At 40.5% G+C, this 25,997-nt stretch overlaps 1 protein-coding gene across 26 annotated transcripts in view; it reads right to left on the bottom strand.

Annotated features, from left to right (window-relative positions):
* The window catches only part of cacna1ba (calcium channel, voltage-dependent, N type, alpha 1B subunit, a), a 128,096-nt gene that overhangs the window by 38,691 nt on the left and 63,408 nt on the right, over positions 1 to 25,997 (bottom strand). For 8 of the 26 annotated variants that reach the window (XM_034595690.1, XM_034595691.1, XM_034595705.1 and 5 more), the window contains exons 10-28: positions 22,887 to 23,012; positions 21,310 to 21,516; positions 20,522 to 20,634; positions 20,222 to 20,334; positions 19,996 to 20,127; positions 18,263 to 18,335; positions 18,056 to 18,173; positions 17,870 to 17,937; positions 16,641 to 16,747; positions 14,395 to 14,460; positions 12,702 to 12,737; positions 10,961 to 11,734; positions 8,890 to 9,077; positions 8,527 to 8,647; positions 7,490 to 7,619; positions 6,842 to 6,901; positions 6,152 to 6,258; positions 5,792 to 5,803; positions 2,666 to 2,686 (exon numbers count right to left, since the gene is read on the bottom strand). In XM_034595690.1, coding sequence (XP_034451581.1) covers positions 2,666 to 2,686; positions 5,792 to 5,803; positions 6,152 to 6,258; positions 6,842 to 6,901; positions 7,490 to 7,619; positions 8,527 to 8,647; positions 8,890 to 9,077; positions 10,961 to 11,734; positions 12,702 to 12,737; positions 14,395 to 14,460; positions 16,641 to 16,747; positions 17,870 to 17,937; positions 18,056 to 18,173; positions 18,263 to 18,335; positions 19,996 to 20,127; positions 20,222 to 20,334; positions 20,522 to 20,634; positions 21,310 to 21,516; positions 22,887 to 23,012 — 2,572 coding nt within the window. Of the gene's footprint in view, positions 1 to 2,665; positions 2,687 to 5,791; positions 5,804 to 6,151; positions 6,259 to 6,841; positions 6,902 to 7,489; positions 7,620 to 8,526; positions 8,648 to 8,889; positions 9,078 to 10,960; positions 11,735 to 12,701; positions 12,738 to 14,394; positions 14,461 to 16,640; positions 16,748 to 17,869; positions 17,938 to 18,055; positions 18,174 to 18,262; positions 18,336 to 19,995; positions 20,128 to 20,221; positions 20,335 to 20,521; positions 20,635 to 21,309; positions 21,526 to 22,886; positions 23,013 to 25,997 lie in introns of all 26 variants that reach the window. The other 18 variants (XM_034595693.1, XM_034595694.1, XM_034595692.1 and 15 more) reach the window with 12 other exon arrangements.

The raw sequence follows: 25,997 nt of genomic DNA on the forward strand, positions 1-25,997 counted from the left end.
AGTCCCAACACACTGCAATCTGACAAACGTGGAGAAGCTGACTCAAACCGACTGCTTCACCCTCAGCTCTAATCCTCCAGTATGTAGTGGGAGTGGAACTGCTGATCCTGACTGGAGATACTGTCCAGCAGTAAAAGAACTCATGGAAAACTCATGAAAGCCTTACCATGTCCCTGGCAATGGTCATTGAGATAGTTAAGATTCTTCGCAGCCGCAAAGTGCTGGGTGTGAATGAGATTTTCCCCTAACCCTAACCGAAGGGGCTTAAGGTGCTGGACACTCTCAGGCTGTCTTGCCAGAAATGTCTTTCCAATGACGCATCGAGGAGAGTGTCCATGGACTGGCAGCCCAGGATGGTGAATTGCATTTTTTGTAGAAAAAAGGAGTGAAGGGTGTGCTCCAATCATTGAGATATTATACTGCTGAGCTTCCCTGGGAAAGGGAACCAGGAGATCATGATCAATGCGTGAACCTCAGATCCAGGAGAGGAATTGCAGCTTTTGTTTTTACAATAACATTTTCTGAGATCAGTTATAGTTTTCAGTTCTAAATATAGCTATGAGCTATCAAGAAGTCCTCAAGGAATATTGAATCTGCTTTGAGCACCACTGCAAGTAGCTGTAGGGTGACGAACAGCATAGTTTCTGTCTTCCACTGTGGCCTCATGGAGTCCCTGTTCTCCAGTCACAACTACACGCAACAACTTACATGCTCGGATGCACATTAGTCGGGCATGCATTTACAGTGAAATAGGGCCAGAGTGTCTTCCGACCAGAAACTTCCACTAAGCGATCAAGGTATTCTGATAGCTTTGAAAGAATACCCCTCAACAACCAGACATAGTGGAGAAACAGGAGAGAAAGAGCATTTTGGACTTGTTACATGGGCTAAAATGTGACACCTAGAGGGATGTGAAGGTCCAAATAATAATGAGGACATCTGGCTCAGCCAAAACTGTTCATCATTTTCCTGGAATGAGGACATGGAGCTGTGCCCTGAAAACAAAATCCCTCTTCCAACTATCTCAATACTGCTCTATTTTTTACTTCTACTCTACTCAAGAGTCTGTTTGTCTCTCTCTGGCTGACTTAATCCCAGAAACTATGGGTTGCAATACTAAAGAATAACAGGTTCAGATATGTCAAGTATTTCTTAATACATCACTTGAGTGTGGGTGTTGATAAAGTTACAAGTTTCTCAGTCAACAGTTCTAGTTATATAGCTTTACTGTCATAAAGCAAAATAGTAAATACATGTGTGCTCAGCTTTAAGATTAAGCACATTTTGGAGACAGAGACAGAACAACTGCAGATGACTTCAATACACAGCTAGTGGAGTTTTACAGAGAACAAAGAGTGGGTCCTGATTCCAATCTCTTTCATTGTAATTTAGTAGGAAAGGATCCTTTCTTGGTCAGTATGGAGAGAGAGAGAAACATTGAAAGATCTCACTCTATCTTTGAAAGTGTTTTTCCTTAATCATTCTATTATATCACAAACACATCTCTATGACACAAAGTGATGACTTTATGTGTTCTGCTCTTCAGTTTTGTTCATTGATTTGTATTATTGTACCCTACTGGGGGGACATAATGTGACAGAAATACCAAAGTACTCTTCGTGGTCCTGTAACTCCAGCATTGTACAAGTTGGGATGTCATATTTTCCTACTCCCATATTCCACTCTAAAAATGGCCATATTTTAACTATATGTGAAAAGGAAGAAGCCCAGTTATCACACATATGACTAGACATTGCTGAACTTGCATTTGAAGCAACAGGCAAAGGATTTCCTTCTATCCAAGTGTGACATCAGCACAAGTAATACTGATGGCTGGTCCCGTACTCAATACTGTATTCACAATGAATTTCACAATCAGCAATTACAAACCCCCACAAATATTTTTGCATTGACTTTTATAACCTGTTTTGTCCGTTTGGTATGATTGATCCTCAGTCATTAACCTGGCAACAGCCTTACACTGATCAGCCACTACATTCAAACTGGCAACAGGTTTCCACCCCCGCCTGTATAGATAACCCCATGCACAGTTACGTGTGTACCGTGAGGGCTGGAAGGCCTTACAAGTTATTACTGAGGCACTACTAAAGAGAATGCAGACTATAAAGGCCCTATTGCTGAAGAGGGATGTTGTGAGCAAAGATAGATTGACCAACAGAAAAGGAACCTTCTTAGACACACTGACCTCTCAAGGACACGTTTCATTCCAAGGTGCACTATTGATCATTTGTTTGTACAGCAGTATTTAAAACCACACTTTTAACTGGGACTGAAACTGGCTGTTATTATCATAATCAAAATCATTATCTAGTTCATTTAAAGAGCTCTCTTGAAGTAAGAATACAAAACGATATTGCCCAAAAGGCAATATAGCATTTTGGAATGAAAGTCTAAAACCATTGGTGGTTTTTTTCGGGTGAGGCAGGTTTCAGTTGAAAACCTTCGGACAGAGGTTACTGTTGTTTTAAAAATGCATTTAATTTACTGGCGTATGGGTTTAATATATTTAACATGAAGCTGATCTAAGTATAAGAAGAATGGCAGTTAGATGGGTTAGATTTGAGGGGAGAAGGGTTAGGGTACGGTATGGGTAAAGAGTGAGGGATTGGGGAGGTGGTGGGGGTGGCATAGGAGGGTTCCCCACCTGGTCACACCTTGTTGCGATCTACTTGGGGGAAAACAGTGGTAAAACAAGGTACAGCACATTTATGGATGCTTCACACATACAAACAAAATAGAGCATATGTTTGCATCAGATGACAACACAATAGTTTTCATTAATGAAACCATGTAAAGTTGTATATATTTTGGTTGGTAGCAGACAACGGCGTGAGTAAATCCCAGTAAAGAGTAGACTCCATTATGGGGTTCTACAAGAGTATATTAGCCATAGGAGGAGAAAACAGAAGGTGTGATTGGATGCTTTATGAGCCTGTTGTTTTTTGCAGTATCACAAATACCTGAAGTAAACACAAATCATAACTACTGGTAATTTAAACAGGCACTTGTTCTATAATTGCTCTCTGCTACAACTGCTGAGTATCAACCAAAAAAATTGCAAATGCCACAAAAGGCCTTAAGGGAGATCTTCTAAATAACAATACTACGACTACTAATAAAACAAATATAAATATTATCCAAGCCCTGAAATCGGGTCATCACTAGCATCTGAAGCTGACATTAAAAGACAATTTTGCACTTTGCAGCATCAAACATGAAATGCACCAAACAGCTGCTGACTGAGCTCAACACTTGAGAGGTTCCAGTAGGTGAGATGACAAATTCACATAGTTTGGATGGAGATGCTATGGTTGGCTGTTCTTGCCGCAGGCAGTACATCAAATCAGCTCCAGGGACATGCACAGTGAGTGAATGGCAGCTGTCAATCAAACAATACTTTCTGTCTGTAACTGATGATATGGACGGGACCTGGAGCAAAAGAGCTTTTGCAAATAATTTGTTTGACTTAAAGTTGCCCTGCTGATGATTCTGGTATTTTGGACTGAGGAAAAGTTCAAGAATCGCAGCCAAAGCCCTCTATAATAAATGTATAAATGAGACATTATGAAATTATAAAATCTGGAGTAAATACAGAGAAAATATTTTAAGATAACTACATTGGCTTTTCTAATCATTATGAAAGCTTGTTTATTTCAGGCAGAGCTACACAGTAGCAGCCTCATAATTTCTAACTAACAACTGTCGACTTTCCAGCTGAAAAAATTGCTGTGGGAGACTTTATCCCCTGCAGCTAGTTAGCTACATTTAGCTCCGTGAGGCTGTCTCCTGACTTTGTAATGTTTCAAGATCACAAATTTTCAAAAGAAGAATATTGTAAAAGGGTCTTATACAAGCACATTCATGATAACATAGAGGTTAAAGATATACATTCCTGGAAAGAAGTCAATGTAAATCCAGTTCGTCCATATATTAAGAAAAACCTTCAGACATTGTTCTTACAACAAGATGTCAGACTGGTTAGCTTGTGTACTTGCTCGTAGAACCTTACAAGTGGAAGGACTTTTCGGATGAGCACGAATTGAAGTCTTTGGCAAAGTGTCTTTATCTTGGGTCTGGTTGGTTGGGGTCGCTGAGTAGTGTAGTAACATCTAGGACCAGCTTCAGCACAGTTATATGTGCTATACTGGGGATGTACCACTCTTAAATAGAATCAGGCGTTTCTTTAACACGACCTGCAACCCCACAAACTAATGCAGTTATTTAATCCTACGCTAACTCATCACTGCGGTAGGTTTCCATAGGGGTTACCACGATAGATAGTAAAGTGGTTTGCATCATTTCATAATGTCCAATTTATTTAATACTGAAAACTAAAACATGTAGAAATCTTGAAATTGTGCTGATTTAAAATTATTCACAAATGCTGTTCAGCACAGGTTTAGAACAAAAATATAAAAATAATGCTGTGGCTGTACCACAATACAACTGGTGTATTGCTCCATCTGCAGAATGATGCTGAGTCTGTCAGATACAGGCTAGTGTAGAATAAAGTGCATGGAAATGGAAATGATGTGGTAATATGCTCTTGGGCATTCATTAAAAACCTATAGCGAACATCATACTTGTCATACAGTCTTTCTAATATGCATGCTAAGATCACAGGGAAGACTGATGTTCCCTGAGATGTACTCATGCCCTCCGACAGCAGCTTGGTTGTTACATTAGCAAGCCTCTGGTGAATTAATAATAGAGGATGTGAAATTGATATTGGTATCATACCATTCCAAGCAGAGCTTTGTCGAGGCAAAGTGCTTATGAAAATCCCTCCCATCGGAGGCTTGAGGAAGATAAGGATGATGAACTCGCAGGTGACATGCCCCTCTATAACAGAGGAGGCTATGGAGGAAGGACCTTTAGCCAAGCACATGAGGGTCAAGTGCAGGAAGGCCTTGGATGACGGACGACGAGATGGAAAGTGCCCCAGACACACTGCAAATAACACCCATCCTCACAAGCAATTTCACTTCATATACCGCATGTCTTACAGTCTTTTCAAGGATATATGCACCTTAACAGCTGGTAGTGCTGTATTTTGTCATTCTGAGCTCACTTTGAAGATGAGCTGCTTGTCCACTGACAGTGGCCATTAGATCAGAATGCAATGCAGTAGCCATGTGTTGTGTTTTGAGAAAGAAATCACATGGTTTAACTCAGGGAATAGGGCACTGGCATATTGGTTTCTCAGTTCCAAATGATGCACAGTAATTATATTGAGAGCACAGAACAAACATCTTTCTGATTCAATTCTTCTCTGATTCAATTTTCTCTTCAAATTTTAACTTATGTGTGAACAAAATCCATCCATCAATCTACACCGCGTATCCTTTGAGAGTAGCAGGGGGGCTGTAGTCATGCACAATATTCAATTTGCAAATACAAATTTTTGTACTCATGAATGTCAATTGCCCTATCAGGCACAAATAGAATTCCATACAAATGATGGAGGAGGCTTAGTATGAATGGTCACACCAAACAGATTAACTCCTACACTCAATTACTACTGGAAATCACTAAACAAGGAATTGGGTTGATGTTCTCTTCAAATTGGATTGGATTTTCATTCATATATACGAAACAAATAGTTGTCACTAGAAATTGCAGGAGACCTGAATAAATGTAAAGACATAAGACTGAATATGTGAGGAAATTACTTGTTTTTGCAGTGTAAGCCATGTATGTTTTATCTTGCACATACATATACAAACAATGACACAGTCAAGCAAGATGAGAGAGATAGAGGAGGCATTACCCCATGAAGCTCCTGCAAACGATCCCAGCACAGAAACAGGGAGAGGATCATGTCAATAAACACACTGCACAAGACCCCAACACTCTCTCTCTCTCTCTAACACACACACACACATATTATAGTCACCCAAACACATCATATAAATGGTTATATTTTACAATTCTAGCTCTGTAAACACAAACAGAGCCCTCTAACAGATAATGACAGCGTAATACAACTTTATGTTCAGCCATCCACATTGAAGGTTTGTCTATACTGTACATTACACATAGCACAACAGATGTTTGAACCATATCAGAGTGATTAACAACTTAGAGAGCTGTTTTTTAATGACAAAAAGGAAGGAGGTTTTGAACTTACGAATATGCAAAAGCCACCAGCGCCCCACTGACCACTATGAAGTCCAGAATGTTCCACAGGTCTCTGAAGTAGGATCCAGGATGAAGCAGTAGGCCCAGGTCCACCATCTGAGCCAAGTACACCACTGTTATGTCTTTTATTTTATTTATTTATTTATTTAATTTTATTCTCAGATGTATAATCCTAACCCTAACCCTCTCAGTCAGAGACTCCTCCTGGCTCTGCTTGGTGGTATAGAAACAGGAGCGTTGCATTATAAGCAGTAGATGAAGCCAGAGGAGATACATGTTTTGAATAACATCGGCCTCATGTAGTAATGTTACATCGCAAATATGACAAAAGGTTATTTTTGTTCACGTTTCCTTCTGCACCTTAAAGGAATGAAACATCAATAACTGGTGATGCCCTGCTGATGACCTCATAGGTTTAACACAGCTGGGGGGGTTCTTTTTTGTTTTTCAATTGAAGGCACTGATGAAGGTGCTGCAGGAGGCAATACTCAGCAGGTTAAATACCAACCTGTTCAAAAAACTTTGATTAATCAGTGGATAGACAGCAAACAATGATCACAATGTCCTCTCTGAATTCATCACTCAAATACTTTCAGTTCATATACAGTTCTACACTGGAAGTGTACTGAAAGTCAAAGAAACACTGACACTTTAAATTGTGTATTTGAATTCTGCTTACCTTGATCACCATTTCAAAAGTGAAAACACCAGTGAAGACATAATCCAGATATTTAAGCACCTGCAAAAAAACCAATTAAATTGGTACTGAATATATAAATGTGCATAATAATCCAGTGTGACATATTGAATTTGATAGTATTGAGCACCAGAATCAAGAATTTACTGGGGAAAGATGTAGATTTTCTCATTACCTAACAGGTTAATTTAAACTAGTGCTTGCATTTCCAACTTTCCCCAGGAACTTGGAACCTTTGCAGGAACTTGTTTCCACTGTAGGGACCCCGTACCAGGGTCTAATTTAAGTTACAGGGAAATATTTTATTTTTTCATTACAAATAGTTTTTATTGAGTTTTCAGCTTAATGAGAAAAAAAGTTAAATAAATGAAATAAAAATTTGTTTGATCTCCCCCGATCTTCAGACCTCAGTGGAAATGCAGGTGAGCAGCAGGAAGCTTAAAGGTTCCTGGGACTACATGGGACTAAAAGTTCCTGGGACAATTTGTCGAAACTCAGCATAGCACACCGGACTCCAAAAAGAAAGTTATTATAAAAAGAAACACTTCATATCTCAGTTTTGTTGGCATGGATGTAAAGTGCATTACATACATTTATGTGCATTTTTTACCCGAGCATTGTAATTCTTACGTTGTTGCGAGGGGCATTTGTCCAGACAGGGTCCTCTGCTGCCAGAGCGATACTGCTCATAGTAATGACAACTAGGATTGACATCTCAAAATAACGCAGAGTCACAATGTAGTGACACAACCGCCTCACCCTGAGAAAGGAAAGGCAGCGACAAATACAGAGGGAGAGGTACAAACAGTGAGCTTTGGACACAGATATATCAAAGATTGCATTATTGCATACTTATTTTCTAAAACACTCACATACTATAAGTCTAAGGTAAGGATTAAGATAAAGCAACACTGTCACCAGGGAATCAGGGAAAATTGTTTAACAAAATCAAATCTAAAGGCTTATAATGACACCAAGTTGACCACAACTTTATTTTTTCATACAAATACAAATTTCAAATGCAGTTCACAATTGTAGCTGACAATTTAACTACAATAACAATGCATAAAATCTGACCTTTTCAGTTTTCAGTCCAGATCATGATACTGATACCTGGCCTTTGGGTATCAATCAATTCTAAGTACCTAAAGCTGTATGTCTCAGTGTGTGGAGGAGACTGAGAGCATGCTTTTATATGGAAGGCAACATCAGGTTTGATTTACACTTAGTTTTTTAATTCTGTAAACCAAAATTTCATATATATATAATATAATTCTAGAACATAAGACAAGATGGAGAATATCCCTTATAAAATAAGCACTACTTTATGAGGCATACAGCTGTGCATGTTGAGGATTTATTGCAGAGGGACTTAAATCTCAGCAAAGTAATCTCACTCAACGCCTTTAAAACCAGAATAAAAGAACTGGAGGCAGAGTCTATAAGATGTTGCTGTTTTAAACTTACCTGGTTGTGTGTAACACATGTTTACACCTGTTCTAAATGTTTTGTATCTGTGCTGCTGCCTGTCTTGAACAGGTCTCCCTTGAAAAAGAGATTCTTAATCTCAATGGTACTTTCCTGATTAAATAATAGTTAAATAAAATAACAAATAAAAAAGGTCCTTCGAAAAGGTGAAAATGGGGTAAGAGGTTGAGGAGACTCACGGATTGGTCCGTCCAAACATGAACATGGAACTGTAAGGCAGGATGGGTTTGGGTCCACTTTGACCTAGATCCTCCAGGGTCTTCTCATTCATGGGCATTGTCTCACAGTCAATACTGTTCACTGGGAAGACAGAGGGTTCAATTCCATCAATATACCTCAGAGATGTCAGAGTGGCAATGAAAAGCAGCCCCCTACATCCATCACATCTATTGTCCTAGAATGAATAGGATCTCTTCCTCCACATCTTCTCAACACAGAACTTGTACTTGTTTTAACTGTCACTATGAGCAGACACCTTCAACATATTGGCTGAGATCAGGGAAGACATGTAAGTCATATTATGTGTGCAACTTGATACTGACTTTGTATGAGGGTGGTCTCTCCAGGTGGACAGGTAACCTTCACAGGAGGATTGTGGCTGGACGTTTGGTCCGTCCTTCTCACATTCCGCTGGTTGTCTGAGTCCTCTGGTCGGTCAGGGGGCCAGTCGCCCCCCCCAGAGCCCTGCTGGGGTGAGATGGCTAGGGACTCCCCCTCTGAGTCCCCAAACCTATCCCCAAAACAGAGAGAACATCTTGGATATCACAGTATATTTTCAAGTAATATCTTGAACTTGAAGTCGGAATTAAATTGTAGGTTTCTGAATCTGGAGTCATCATCATAAGTTGCAGATGTCTGTAATACATATAGAAACATAATTGTGCAAGAAGATGTAGATACTGGAAAGGGTAGAATGTAGCTTTTGTCTTTTAATGATCTTTTAATTGAAAAATAATCGACAGATTAATCGACTATCAAAATAATTGTTAGTTGCAGCCATATTGTTGAGCTCTTAACTTTAATTTAATGTTTGTTGGATTACTTCTAATGTACCAAATCTGTTTTGTTTTTTTTATTGCATCAACAAAACAACACATAATGTTGTTGTCTTTCAAGCTAAATTCATTCCTTATGCCCCAGACGGATTGTTAGTTGTAAATTATATGCACATTACTTTGTTTGTGTGAATTTCTTCTTGAATGCATGTGATGAATCAAGAATAATAAAACTGCAATGATATTTAGGTCTCAACTGTGTTCATTGAGTCTGATTAGAATTGGAGGGGATCCATCCATTTGAGCATCAGATCATGCAGAGGTGACTCTTCTTACGCAGCCACTTGGCAAAACTGGTAAATCATGAAGCCGGAGGTTAAATCCAAGTTTAATACTGTATAAAAAGTTGAAATTATTATCATGAGAACAGGTTATATTATTCCAGGAGATACACATTCCTTCAGCCACATCCCAGGGGATAGCCTAAGAAACACTTAAGGCCTCTCTGAGGGGATTTATAATTTACTATGCCTCCAACAAAAAAGGCAACAGAGATCCTTGACCTTGAAAAAGGAGTGAAGACAGCTGAGAACAAAGATCTGAAACGTGAGAGGATAATCTGTGCAGTCTTTCTCAGCTTAAGTATAAATATACCACACATTACTGTCCTTGACTAGGGATGTACATTTTGAATAGTTTTTCTCACTAATAGCCAATGCTTGTTAGCCGACCATAAACCGTTAACAGAAAACATAAAAACTGCTGTAAACACAGTGTTTCTATGAATTACCTAAACGGCCCACCATCATCTCATTTGTCATGTCACAATTTCATACTGATCGAAGTTTTTTTACACTTCTCATAATAACTCTCAAATTGTGTTGTGCACTACTGCTTCACTACAGGGCTGTGTGCAGCGCTGTTTGCTCCACTGTCACGCTCTCTCTCACTCACGTCTGGCACAGTCGTACTGCTCATCGGCAGCACCAGGAGAAATCGCTGCATCGGTGGCCCTGTTGTCATAAAGTATCCACAACCCTTGGTAGGTATGCAGACCTCAACATAGCATCTGTTGTCCATTGTTACTCTGGTGCATATGAGCGGGTGTTGTGCATGTTGTGGTGGGTAATCACAGTAATGATCCATGCTGTGGGGTTTAACTTGTGTGCATTCTCTCTTTGTCCTGATGGTTTTACAGCTGAACTTTACTCTTGTAAACTTGTGCATGGGTTTCATTTTCTCAGGCTGTATTACTCTCATTCAGAACAAGAATGAAAAATTGACATAATTTCAAAGTTACAGATCTATCTCTTAGACTGCAGCCCTGTCTTTATATGCTGAGAAGAAGTGCGTGGAGTGGGGGTACTCATTTTAGGGGTATGAAACTTCTGCTGTAGCATTATGCCTATAGTACTTGACAGAGTGATCTCTCTCTCCACCCCCCGCTTTGGTGTAGAAGCACATGTTTCTCTTCCTTTGGTTGCTTATCTTTGTACCTCTCTGTCCCCAAATGCTCAGTCTCATCCAATCCTGACCTTGACCATGACCTCTGGTACAACCCTGATCTACAGATTGCCAAATTCTGTGCATTGGTTTTGATTTTTCAGATCATTTTTACCTGTGACCATGGGTCTTCTCTTTGTCGTTGGAATCCTCTCCCTCAGCTGTGGATTGGCCCCTAGATCCATGAGTCCGATGTCTCCTCCTCTCTCCATTACCACCACTCTCTCCTCTGGAATTCCTATCCCCATCCCTGTTTGAAGAACGCCCTTCTTTGTGCCGGGATCTTCTTTCTCCCCTCCCACCGCTGCTCACTGTCCCATTGCCCCCTCGGGCCTGCCGATGTGAATGATGATGGCGATGCTCTCTCTCAGTTGTGACTCCTCCGCCTCCGCTGTCCTCCACCGAGCTCTGATGGTGATGCTTTCTGCCTCCCTCTCGGCTGTGGGATCTCTCGGTCTTTCCCTCTTTGCCCCGGCTACCGTCGTGGTCTTTGGAGCGACTGTGATGGACGTGTTGCTTCCCACCAGTGTCACCGTTATCATTTGTCTCCTCTTTCGTTCTGATCCGGTCCCTGTCTCTGTGTCGGTGATGACGGCGATTCTGGTGAAGCAAAGGGTCTGCAGTCTCAGCCTCTTCTAGCATGCTGGGCTTATGATGGTGGTGCTGGTGATCACCCAGCAAAGGCCCATCATGGGGCTCAACAAGCAGTGGCCGGTCGTGGTGGGTCTTCATGTCGGGCCGGATGTGTAGCGCCGAGGACAGCCGGAGACGCTCCTCTGGCTCCAGCTCATTGTACAGGGCCTCACAGCCAGGCCGGTTCTGCCTCCTCAGCTGGTTGGTCCTCTGCTCCCACACCGACATCGTCTTCACCGACTTCTGCTGCTCCTTACTGGGGGAGGGACAGAAGAACCACACAAATAAGAACCACTGGAACATTGATATAACAATATAAATCTCTAAGTTTAACTATTTTCACAACCCTCTATTTTGATGTCAGTGCCAGAGACAGGATATATGAACTCCCAATGGATACACTGACAGGCATGGTTTCCTGTGAGATGTGACACATTGAGCATGTACTTTATACTTCATGATTTCATGGTACATAAAACCAGCAGTATGTTTCACTTTACATCTCACCATAACACACATAGTCCCTACATGCTGTGATGAGTTACAGTATGACCAAGGTGCAATGGAGCTTTCAACACAGCCAACCACTGGGGTCATTTATCACAGTACACCGTGGAGAGCGCTCATCCATGGATATGCCTGAACAAAGGGCAAACATGGCCACATTACCATGCTTTGACATGCGACTGCTTTCTGCCCATGTGTGTGTGTAAAACCGAGTTGTGGAATGGCTGAATTCATGCATTTCTAATATTGTGTGAGCTAAAAAAGTTTGCATGATTTTACAGTGGAGGGTTACATGTAGTGTATTTTTTATTGTGGCATTTCATCAAATATCTGAATCTGTCTTTGCAAAGATTTGCAGGAAATAACTTTATTCCATGTTCTCTTTACTTGGTCCTACAGATTCTTCACTCTCACGTTCTGCATAGTGTACGTAGCACACTGCACGGCCCTCTTTAAGAACTTCAGCTAAGAAGTGGATGGACAGCATTTTACTGGAGTCACTGAATGAACAGAGCATGGTGTGCATGACAACGGTGCAGGGCAGGTCTGTTTCATTTATGTGGTCTTGCCGTCAAGGAAATGTGAATAATGAGAACATGATCATGTATGTATGTATCTGTTTACGCATGTCATCATCATCATCATCATCATCATCATCATCATCATCATCATCATCATCATCATCCACCACCTTGCTAGCAGGCGGCTGTTTTTACCTCAGGAAGTGATGGACTGGGGTGCAGACATAACTCCTACAAACACATAAAGGGAGCGACATTGAAACAAACAGAGGGAGAGAGGGAACTGTGAAAGGGACAGAAACAAGTTACAGACATGGGCACAGAGGGAGCAACATAAGCTTCAGAAAACTGACAAGGGGGAAAACAGGAACAGTCAAGATGCAAAATTATGGGGAGCAGGGAAATAAAATGGACAGGAGATAAAAAATAAAAAACAGTCTTTTGCTACAATGGTGTTAAAGAGCTGTGCAGTGTTTGGTGGACTTGGAGTTCTCTTTCACAGCATCTGTTCAGTGTCTTCACTTCAGGGTGTGCCTCCTCACATATAACGAGCCAACTCATGGGCGACTGCTACAATATTGACCCCATACATCTCACTGAGATAACCTGCTTTTCAAAGGGGGTTTTCACTTCGCAGGAGCAAAGTGGGGGCATATCCCATACTGAGACGACCCACTCGTACTACTCAGAGAACCAGGGTTACACAGGTAACTAAAGAGACAGTGTGGGACTATTTACAGGTGAAAACTCTGACTGTGTGATCAGTGTGTGTATAAACCTGCTTCTCAAATCTACAGGTGAGACCTTCCATCCATTGTCAAGCACTGAAGTTTATACTAATTTGACTTTGAACTTGTGTGTCAAGACTGAAAAAATTTAATGACAGGCGAAACAGATGCTCAAAATAGTATAAAATACTGTTTTATTGCCAATTAAAATCCTAAATTCCGTCTTTCAGCTGTCAGACATTTAGGATCTGCTGAACATCAATGTGCCATAAAGCTGCTTTAGAATTTGAGAGTGATGTGATCCGTGATAGGCTCAGTAATGTCCTAAAACAGTTGGTCAGTAAGTTTGACTTAGTTCGTTGGAGAGAGTGATCAGGGTCAGGTGAATACACATTTGGTGCAGCAGGGCGGTGTGAGTGGGATTGCGTCCAAATACTCTGCAGTGTGTGTGTGTGTGTGTTGGTTTGAGAGGTTATGAGAGAATCCAGTGCAACAGTGTGGTGTGTTTGAATTGTAGACAATATGAACAATATAGAATTGTACCACTTTCAGTCCACTAGCACTGCTATCAGCCTTCAAAAGACTCAGCATGATGAAAAATGAAAGTTACTCTACTGCTGTGTCCAATTAACTCAGCAGTCACGTTCTTCATCAGTCAAACACAAGCCTATACAATGCAATTAGAATATATAATATTATACAACCAGCCTGGGAAATCAATCACATCACATACAGTATGAACAATGATATGTGGTATCTTGACATCTACAGAAGAAGAAGTGCGATTGATGGAAAAAAAAGAAAATCATTCTCAGACAGAGGAGGATCATCACTGACACAGACACTCGTGATCACAAGAAAATTAAAATTGAACTCAGGGGTATGTAAATACTGACACACACAGACACACACAGACACACGCACACACACACACACACACACACACACACACACACACACACACACACACACACGGACACAGCTCTATCACAAGATGTGAGCGCAGAAGAGCTGCCATGTTTTAGGACAGTTCACACTGAATGATGACTGACAGGACAACACCAGAAGAAGGCGGGGTATTAGCAGCAGCAGAGAGGAAGGATGAGCAAAGAAGGGTAATGGGAGGATTTAAAAGTTGAATCAGAGAGGTAATAACTCACAGTGAGTTAACGCTGCAGATGGATGAGCTGCTAGAATGCGCGTTACCTCGAGTGCGTGTTAGAAAACTGCACATGCACAAAACAAAAAGGGGAAACATCATATCGGATGAAGTCAGGGAAAAGGCCAGACACCGTTCAACATTTCTCTGTCTTCTCCTTGTCCTTTAGCCTCTCATCACATTTCAATGTAATCAGCAGTCAGAGCCCATAAACAGGACTGAACCAGAAAGGGAATGTCACACAACTTGGCCGTCAGGGACAGTGACAGCAAGATAAATCAGATGTCAGTACAGACAAAGACAATAAGCCCACTTCTGAGATAGTAGGGTTCTACTGATATCTATAAACAAGCAACATTTTACTATGACTGGTAATGCAAGAGGTACATTTATAGATAAGATTTTATGGATATTTGCAAGTAGAGTAGAGAGTTATGGATACAAGAATAATGTCATGTGAAGAGCTGAAAATATTGAGATTGGTGCCAGCAGCTAGTTTGTGTGCTGACACATTATTACTGTATTACAAGGACCATTGATCCATCCTACTAATGAAAGAGTCCACCAAACAAACCATTCTTTGCAGTTTAACTGATATAAAAATTGCCCGTTGAGAGTTTTTTAAATTGTGGCTAATTTTACAGACCTACCTGAAAGTGCTGTTGATTTCACTTGTTGCCCAGTTGTGGACCAGTACTTCCACTGACAGTAAGACCGACCTGGTTTAAGTGTGCGCAGGACTTACAGCTGCATTTTCTGTTGTTGTTGATTTATTTGTTGGCCACTTGTTGACAGGTAGGTAAGTTGTCGGTAAGTTGGTTCTGAATTTTTTTTATCTTATTTGCTGAAAACCTCTTCACGTTCCAACAGCCGTCAATAAATAAAAAAGAAAAAATGCAGATCTGTGGGCCTCACAGGACTGCAATATACACCTATTAGTGACTCTTTATACATTGCACATTTGATCTATTGTTTTTATTGATTAGTGGAACTTTAAATACCTGATTAAAAGAACTTAAGGTCATGGCTGTTTATGTTTATTGTTGGACCAAATTTCTCTCATTCACCCTTCAAAGTCTCAAACTCTGAATAATTTTTAAGTCATGCTGCAGTATGATGAGTGTTACTGAGACAGCACTTCAAGATTAAAGTTGCACTGTTTCCAAACCTTCTCCATTACAATACCACCTGTTAGCATTGCTGCTATGTGCTGCAAAAAAGCTGTGCAAGTCTCTTTGATGTTCAACTCCACCAATGACATTATTTATACCCGTTATGTTTTGTTTGTTATGTTCAAAAATGAGCTATGACAGAAAATGCATATTGAATAACACACTTACAGAATACTGAACAGACTATGTTGCCATATTTCTAAAGATACAGAACAGTATCTTTTAGAAGAACAGCAAAGGAGACTACAACGATTCAATGTATCGGTTCTATACATTTCATGTTGATTGCTGTAAACAAAAATAGTGAATCAAGGATAAACGAGACTAACAAGAACTAAAACGATACAATGACTAAATCAGTAATATCACGAAACGGAAACTGTTAAGTGATATACAGATATACTGCCTGGAGAATCCACAGTAAGTTTCTAATTGGCCTTGTGTTGATTATAAAAACTTCCATCTGTCATACATGCTGTATGTTTGTGGTGGTTACATATTAGCATTATAATGGGATATCATAGACAAACTGGCTGTTTGAGAGAGAGAAAAAATATAATTTCACTTATGAGTAGTATTTTCTCTGCTGATGTTATGATTACTCTCAGGGACTCTGCAGAAATCTACTGCACAGGTCGTTTGGGAGACAGGAAGCCAGAGATCTGCCTTGTGAAGAAAATGTGTGGGTGATCAATCAATCAAATTATATTTGTATAGCCTATATTCCCAAATTACAATTTGTCTTATAGGGCTCAACAGGGTGCAATATCCCCTGTCCTTAACCTCCAACAAGGGTAAGGAAAAACGACCAACATGTGGTTGTCATCTTGGAAAAGCAACCCAAGAACCAAATCAAACAGAGACCATGTATGAGGAAAGACAATTCTGACACACTTAAAGGTTGATGCCTCCAGCAAAATGTTATATTCAAATTCATTTGATATCATATGTGCTGACATATCGGTGAGCTGGTCCTTAGCATGGTTAGCGAATTAGCTTTAGTCTCTAGGTATGCGTACTTTCATGAGATCAAATAAGAGGAAGCCCAAGCAAATATTGGAAGAGGTTGACTTACGCTGTGACGGAAATGTTAGCAGCTGACATAGGGCTGACCTCCTTTACCTCCTTGGCCTTCTGGAGTGCGAGTTTCTTATTGATGGCCTCCTCTTGCTCCTCTTCATCCTGGACAGAGTTGGCAAAAAAAACATATATACAATACTCAGCAAGTCCCCCCAACCCCCCTCCTTTTTTATGAGTTTACCTGCTCTTTTGTTTTGGAGAGCTGTTACACTACTGTCACTGAAAGTGCATGGATGTTTGAGTTTCTTTGACAGCCGCAGATCAGCAATTGATATGATATATGATGCAATTATGGTGATGGTTACTCGCCAAGAGCTTCAGTCATTGTTGAGTTTTCAATATAAGACATAATATATAATAAATCCTCTAAGCAGAACTACATCTTTAGAGGAGACTGGACATTATCCGCAGGTAACGCCTGTCAGTGAAATGCTCTGTAGACCAGTCCATCTCATTTCATTTCAGAATTTGCGGTCTGAGCAGCCCAGAAAGAAGGCGGTCTTCCTGAGTCGGATAGACTGTGTCTCAGTCCCTGAATTGAGACACAGCTATTGCTTTTGAGTTTGTAATTGTTAGCATACATCGGCCAAAGATAAACTTAGATTAGGCTTATTTAATCCATTCCACCATCTGAGATCGACAATTACAGCAAGGGACACAGCACTGTGGCACCCTGAAAATACCAGAGCTTGGAACAGGAAACCGATATCAAACGTCATTTAGTGACTGACTATTTCAAAAAGATGGCCACGCTGGGGCTAACTGGTTGGCATGCTAACTTAGGTAGATGCAATGAGGCAATAGAAACAGAAGCAAAACAAGAGTTAACATTGGCGTTGTTTTCCAACATTGGAGATAAGTAAAGGTGTTAAGATTGATGCTGAGCTCACAATGTTTCTGCTAAAATGGTAAATTGCTGTTACAAATAGCTCCTTTAAATCAGTGGCTGACATATTGAATAAAAGGGTTGTCTTTAGTGGTGAGGTAATACCAGTTCATTATGTTGAGGTACTGAGCATTGGTCCGGTCATAACTGCCCACTCTTCCAAAGTGGACAATCCAGTGACAAGGTTCATTGTGCTTTATACAAAGGTGATAAAAGGCCTTGTGATTTAAGGACTATTATTGACGGCTGCTGTGGGTACGTCAGTGCTACTGCCCCATATCTTGAACCTATAAAGCCATGATATACAGTATATCTCAAGCTATAAGGAAATACAGTACCTTAGTGAGCTCCTGGGCATTTGCAAGATTATCAACAGCAATGGCCAAGAAGACGTTGAGAAGTGTGTCTGGTTATTTGTGGTTTCAGGAAAAGGTCAAATGACTGACAAACACATAATCTATATTCACAATTGAAGCTGTTCCTCAAATCAATGATATAGAATATGATTCAATCAAGTAGGATACAGTTTCCGAAGAGCGTGAGAATGATGAAGTAAATGGAGGAGAACATTCCCCTATGAACGCCCCCCTGTGATTCGATCCCGTGGTACATGACCGCATTCCAATCTTCCCCAGTTAGGATCTGCAGGGGGGAGACACAGGCTGCTTTCTGAGTCTAGTTCAGCGGTAAACGCAGAGCAGAATAGAAAGCATGATGGAGTTGACCTTTACCTGGAACACAGTGAGAATGGCTGCTGGGAATGTGTCAAAGTTAGTTGTCGGTGTTTCGTTTTCAAAATTAAACCTGCAGAGGGAAAAATAAACAGTCTTTGAATGTAATCAAGCTCCAAAGCCGCATAGTCACATTCACTCTTCCACCTATGGAGGATGGAGCATCTTATTGTCCTCTCCATCAGGCCACTGCACACTATTCCAGAGTAATATATGCCTATTACATTTGTGTCATCCTAGTCTGTGTGACCTTATGGCTGATCTCTGAGCATTTCTTCTTCTTAAATGGACGGGTTGTGCTAAAGCTGACATTTTGTATCTCTGTGTGTCTACTGGGACCTAATTACGTCCCCCCTGAAGTTGAAGGACGCAAAGAGAGAAGGCAGAATTTGCTTATTGTTTCTGGAAGAAAGAGAAGGGGTAAACCATTTGTTCCAGAGGCCTGTGAAATACATTTTTATTTTCATCAATTTCATCAATCTTTTAGATTTTACTCCTTTAATTATGCCAAAGATAGAAAAGAAAGATCCCAGTTTCACTGTTAAATTTCAACTCTCCAACAATGTAATGCATAATTTCCCCTATTTCTGAGCGCAAAAAGATGTTTCTACGAGCTGAGGGCTAAATCATGACGCTCTGTCCAGGTTTGATGAATAAATGTAAAAATATGGATTCTCAATCAAAGTCCTGCCATGTACTGACCGAGTTTTAAATGACTAATATTTCATATAATCTGAATTTGTGCCTTTTCAGAGCATTTCCCCGACATCTTTGATACAGTAATGAACTGGGGAGAAAATGTCATTAAGAGCCAGGAACTACACTCATGGCTCAAAAAAGCTGCTTAAAAGCAGTCAAATACTGTTCCTGTTAGAGGAGACAGAATCAGAGATGCCATCAGGTTCCCCTTGTCTCTTTCCTCTTGTGTAATGAATGTCCCTGTAATTTCCTTGTATGTGTATGTGTGTTGGTTGGGCTTGACACTCTGGTCCCTTTCCCAACAAAACTACCACTCACCGGTTACTGAGTCAGCGACCACACCTGCAACCAGTACTTTGGCACCGGCTAAAGCAAGGACTCCATCAGATCGTCATCCAACCACAGTGGTTACAAATGCTACTCAGTATCTTTACTTCATTCCTTTACCTTGCTGTGCTAATGTGTATTTTTGTCCGTGCTCAAGATCATCGAGCCATCCCTGAAACATCGCCCCAGTCTGCCCTTTTGTTTGGATCTCCGTTTGGTAACCTGTCTGCCTGTTGTGCCCAGAAGTCTGGACTTGGGACTAGCGGAAGGTACTCTAGGGTCACCTGGCTGATTATCAGCCTGTTGTCAACATTACTGTAACATATTTCTATATTAAACACTTCAGTACAAACTGCATCCATCATGCTCAAAGGCTTAATGGACAAACAATTATGCCATTTATTTAGTCAAAAAATGTGCGCATATAAAAACCACGCCCACCCATTTGATACAAGGGCACAAAACAGTATCCACGTGTGCAAAATCTTACTGGCAAGGGAGCGTTTTCTCTCTGCAAGTGCTAAGAACAGTATCCACGAACAGAAAGGTATCCTCTTGAGCGAGCCTTTCTGCTCTGCTTGCACAACTACGGTTCCCGCAAGCACAGGGCTGAGGCTCCCCAGCCAATCTTTGATTTTGAGACTAAATAAACGACATAGACAAAGGTAGTCCACTACGAGCAGCTACAGTAGAACTAAATGACTCACTGGCCACCAAACAGCTGCATCCCGAGCAGAGCGAACACCACAATGAAGAGGAAGAGGAGGAACAACAGGCTGATGATGGACTTCATAGAGTTGAGCAGCGACACCACCAGGTTCCTTAAGGAGTTCCAGTACCTACACACAAACACACACACACACCCACGTACTGCATGAATATGTATATATGACAGAAACAGTTTTCCCAACACAGACATTAGTGATGACTCACTTGGTGACTTTGAAGATCCTGAGCAGTCTCAGAGCTCGCAGGACACTAATCCCAAATGAGGCTCCAGGTTTAATGGCAGCCCAGATCACCTCAAATATACTGCCGATGATCACCTGTGAACACATTCTGATAAATGCTGCAGGCAACCACAGTTTTCTTTTCCAAACATTTGATCTTTTTACTGCTATTCAAACGTTTGTCTTGTGAAGCGACAGTCCTTAATTACATGTATCATGCTATACATGCTCACACTGTACAACTGTGTATTGATGTAACTCCAGACTGAATGAAACGACTCACCCCGAAATCAAAACAGTTGAATGAGGAGTGGAAGTAGTTCTGGGGTCCAAGTCCATACATTTTCATGGACATCTCTACCAAAAACAGGCCCAGGAATACAAACTCTGCCAGATCTGTCCAGGGGGGGGGGAAATAAAACACACAGATCAATACCCAGGTTAAAAAGGGCCCTCCGTCTGATTCCCACAATTCAATAGAGCTGGGCTTCTGCTGCTTGTTTAGCTGTGCCCACAGCAAATACAACCCAGAAAGAGTCTGTTAATTTAAAATAACTGTGTATATGTGAGATATACGTTGTGCTTCTGCAGTTTCCCTGATTATCTAATTCTAAAGCAGGGCAGTAGCATTGTTTTATCTGCTTCAGCAGGTACGAAGACAGCAGGCATACATAATATCACCATCACTATCTCCATCTTTAAGGAGTTGGTGGAGTTCAACTCCTTAAAGAGAGAGAGAGAGAGAGAGAGAGAGAGAGAGAGAGAGAGAGAGAGAGAGAGAGAGAGAGACACCACCGAGAAGAGCCTATGTGCTTGAAAGAAGCCACACTGATTCATGTTGATTTATGGAATTCATGTTTGTTGTTTTCATTTCTGTTCTGACACCAGTGAGCGGCTGTGGTCTGGCTGATATTGGGAGACCCATGGCAGCAGGCAGGTTTTTCCCTGACCAAAAATGTCTATGTGTGTATATAAAAATATAACATAATAATAGTCGTAAGATAAATAGTGACATAGGTATAATGGTTAACAAAACAGTAATTCAATATATACACATCTGTTGGTCCTCACATAGGGCATAGGTGAGCCAGTCCGGTTGGTCGTAGTGCACAATGGCTACACACAACGTGTTGAGGCCAACCAGACACAACACAGTCCAGTAGAAGCTCTGGGACTTGACCAGACGACGGATGGTGAAGCGAATCCTCTTCACTTTCCTCTTGAAGTAGGATGTGTTCTCGTTCTTGCTCTTCACGCTGGCCCGGGTAAACGGTGACCCTGGGGGGGCAGTTGGTACAAAACATAGAAAATGGCAATAAAGTTACCAAGTCTAAGACAGAGGTGGACTTACCACTGAACTCAACACTGGGTTTGAGCAGAGCTACTTTCCACCTGGACATTGGTTGTGATAGCAACACAAGTTGCCTACATTTTATAGAGGTGTTCCACTGCCACAGTAAAATGATCTGAAGAGCCACCAGAGGAACAAACGTGACATCTGTAACTTGTAAACTATTCAAAAACAATTTATTATATTCTGACAAGCATTAACTGTGATGTCACCAGGGTAAAGCCCTTGACTCTTTGATCTCAGTGCCATGGTCTTCACCTCTCACCTCCCTACTCCCGTTTAGCCTGTACTGTATTAAACCTTCTGTAACTTAAATCAAGCCCAAATGTCAAGTGGGACGGGACACAGAAAGGAGGGAGAAAAATGGTTCTATTAGAATTTCATTACGAGCACAGGAAGACTAGAGGGCTAATTATTTCCTGTTCTATTTTAATCTAGTTATGTGACTCATGCTGTGTGACCTGAAGTCCCACACTAATCTCTCTATTTTAAAATTATTCCATTCTAAATCTCCATTCTAGTTTTTTTTTGCCTCTATCCATGATTTCCTTATCTGACAACATAAGAACTGCAAATATCAGCACTACTGGTTCACCACCCACGCCCATCTTAAAACTGTGCCTTCATTCTGATCTATACTACACACTTACAAAGTGATGCTATCGAGGTAACAGAATCCGTCCAAAGATCAACAGATGGACAGACAGACACCTGCCAAAGAAAACAGCCTCTATGGTTGTGTGTCCAGGACAGTGCCCCCAATCAGGGAAGACAACTTTTGTAAGTGTGTCAGATTTTCATTGTTGTGATTTCTATAGTTTAGAAGTTACCAGCCCCAACAGTGGCAAGATTTGGCTTCATTTAGACACCAGTTTACCTGTGGGAGCTTGATCCAGTAAACTAGTATGTCTATAATATGTATAGTATATCTGTATAAATTGCTCCCCAGTAGTAATATCTGAAATTAAGAAAATAGAGTCCACCCTTGTAGCATTGTTTTTGCTCATCCTCGGTTATTACCCTGCACCAAACCTGTAATATGCTTATTTAAAGCAGTAAAAGGCAAGAACCCTGGAAGACATAGAAAGATAGAATATCAGTCAGGAGCCTCTCCACTTGTGATTATTCACTACATCCGCTAACCAGTTCCTACTATGGATATTCAGACCGATTCCTACTTAAATATTTTTTTTAAACTGTGTACGGAGCAATACATCAACCAATCCTTTAAGCCAATGAACAAGCAGTTTGCATGTTACAGTACCAACACAGTTTGAAGACTAGAGAGTAGGAAGACCTGCAGTAACATGGCAGACATTGTGTCTCAGGTCGTCCTCACCAACAGATGAGATGTCAGTGAGGTGGTCCTCGCCCTCCTCTGCATTGATGAGGTCATTCTTACTCTTCTTTGTCCTCTTCAGCACTGCAAATACAACAAGAAAATAAATAAATAAATCACATCAGTTATAAAGCAGCTGACCTGATTTAACTCTGATTCATACATCTTTTGTTCAAGTTCAATAACAAAGAACCTCTCTCTATATTCTACTCATGGAGAAATTCCAATAGCTCCCCCACTCATACCTGTCATATATCTTCATTCATAAACTTTCAGCTGTTCCATCGTATATATATATAGAATTATTTGCCCCACCGCACAAAGCCACTCATTCATGGCTGTACCCATCACTGAGGTTTCTGAGGACTGGACCTTGGTATTTTTTTCTGAGGTGTATAAAATAAAAGTTGTTAAATAATTACCTAAAAAACTCTAGTGTGGTGCTGCAAAGATGTTGTACCTGTGCCAAGATCACCAACATCACCACCTGACCTCTGGCATCTCTGCTCATGTGTGGGTGGGTAGAGTGAACCATCTTGTTACCACAAAATCTTAACTCAACACACTGATTATCTTATAAAACCAGACAGACGGACAAATCTGCCAAAGCTTGATACAGGTAACTACTCGTTTACAAAGAGAGAATGGAAATTTGTGAACACATAACAGGAATTTGCATTTTCTCAGAGTATTAAAGTCAAGTGTAAACCTGATTCTGTTTTATGAATTTCAAGTACTTCATGATGTTTGTTTCCACTAAACATAAATGGATGTAGAACCTCTTACATGCGACTGTTACACAGCAGCTGTGCCTCTAATTCATCACGTGACTCATCGTTGTAATGTGTCAGTCATCATCACTAAACGTCAGAAGGACGATCAATGATTAATCTATAGAGCTCATGTTCAAATCCACTTTGAAAAGTGCTTGATAATTCACAGGAGAGTAATGGATGGAATGTAAATGAAGCATATGATAAAATCCAGAACTCAATCATTTTTACCAAAGCATCTGTGTGTAGGATTTAGTGTCATCTAGTGGTGATGAAGCAGATGGCAACCAACTCAACACCCCTCACCTTACCCTCTCCTTGGACATACGTAAGTGTTTAGGAGAGCCTTCAGGTAACATGAACACGGTAAAGACCCCCTCTAAATCTGGTGGACCTTCAAATTGGACCTTTAAGTGTATGATGTCGCTCTGAGTGACATTTTACAGAACATGGTGAAGTCCTAATACAGTCAGTGAAATAGGCAAACAACCCAATCGAACAACGTTTCACTGTAGCAACTTTAGTAAAATGCCTCAAATGAATGATTTGCTGTTTTGTGTTGACACAGTTTGGATGTTTGTTAAACTTTTTGTTCGTCTGAATTCTGAATACTGCACTACCAGACAAAATAAAAAAATGTTTTTTACACAGGCATGTGACAAGTGAAATATACACATATTCCCAGCTAACTTGGCGATAGACTCTGTAATTTACCACGCTTTAGTTTTGCTGAGTTTTGTTTTTGAGAGCTATTCAAAGAGAAGAGCTTTAAAAGTGTGAAGGGCCCTCATACTCCCACACTCTGAACTCTGGGGAGCCTCACTCACTCTGCTTCCTTCTAATCCCATTACCCTTCCACCCATAATCACTGTGACTGTTACCCTGGGTCAGGCTGCGGATGAGACGCAGTGCGGCCTCGATAATAGGAGAGTAAACACACACAGACAACCAAAAATACACACAAACACATGCCTCAGAGGAGGATACCAGTGGAAATGGCCGGTATCAGCCACATGCTGTTTACTCAGTTAGGACTAACAGTAAGAACCTATTCAATTTCCCACACAGATAAACAGTTTAATCTATTAATATACTGTGTTTTTAAAACAATATTTGCTGCTTTTTATGATTTGGTGTTGGAATTATTTGCAGTATCTTTTGATAATATAAATACTGTATAGATACTTTACTGTAAGTATATACTCTAGATGCAGTTAATACTTGTGAGAAATGCATGTAGAGAAGGTATGGAGAAGTGAGTGAAAGAGCCCAATGAGGGATAAATGAGCTTCAAAGGTTTTAACTAAACTCACATTTTGACTTGTCATAGAAGGAAAAGCACAGTATTACTGGTAATGTTTACTGTTATTAAGAACCAACTACAAGGCACCAATCTAAATGACCTCCCTAAACTTCACAAGGCCAGGTCCTTGAAGAAGGCCAAGTCAACTCTGGCTGTTTTTTGAGTTTGCGCTGCTTCCGTCAGGCTGCAGATATATCTTACCTAGATGCAGGACCAACAGAACTCATGTGTCCCTGCTGTCACTAGCCTTTTAAATACCCAAACATGAATGTATTACGTATTTATTTTGTATTTTGTTTATCTTTTATGTTTTATATAGGGCTACACCTACAGATACTTTTTTTATCGATTAATCTAACAATAATTTTTACGATTAATCAATGAATCTAATGCTTAAATGTTACAACTCGATAAAAATTTAAATAAATAAAATAAGGTTTGCATTAAAAAAAGGGCTTTTGAAAAAGGCATCTTAAAATAAAGTGCATAATTTTCGAAAAAAATATATGTAGTTTGAGTTTCCCCTTTTTTTTCTTTTTTCTTAATATATAACTACATTACACATATAAACAATCTCAACAAATATTAACGTATGTTCCCATACTAATCCGCTCTACATGCTCCCATTAGGAAACATCATCAGCCGTTTTAATGGGATATAATAACATTCCTATGCCGATGACACCCAAATATACTTGTCCTTCAAGCAAGACAACGTCTCCTAACAGAGGGCCTATCCACCATTAAGGAATGGATGTCACCTAACTTCCTTCAGTTAAATTCCATAAAACTGAAATAATAGTGCTAGCAAGCAGACCCCTATCATTTCTCAGTCCCCTGGCAGCCAATATTAAAACTACAGCTAAAAATATAGGTGTCTCATTTGATTCTCATCTGAACTTCAAAACACATGTTAATCAAATCATTAAATCCTGCTACTTTCACCTAAGAAACATCAAAAAAATCAAAGCGGTTCTATCTCTCCCGGATTTA

This window comes from Hippoglossus hippoglossus, chromosome 9, assembly GCF_009819705.1.
Source record: "Hippoglossus hippoglossus isolate fHipHip1 chromosome 9, fHipHip1.pri, whole genome shotgun sequence".
NCBI classification, from domain to species: Eukaryota; Metazoa; Chordata; class Actinopteri; order Pleuronectiformes; family Pleuronectidae; genus Hippoglossus; species Hippoglossus hippoglossus.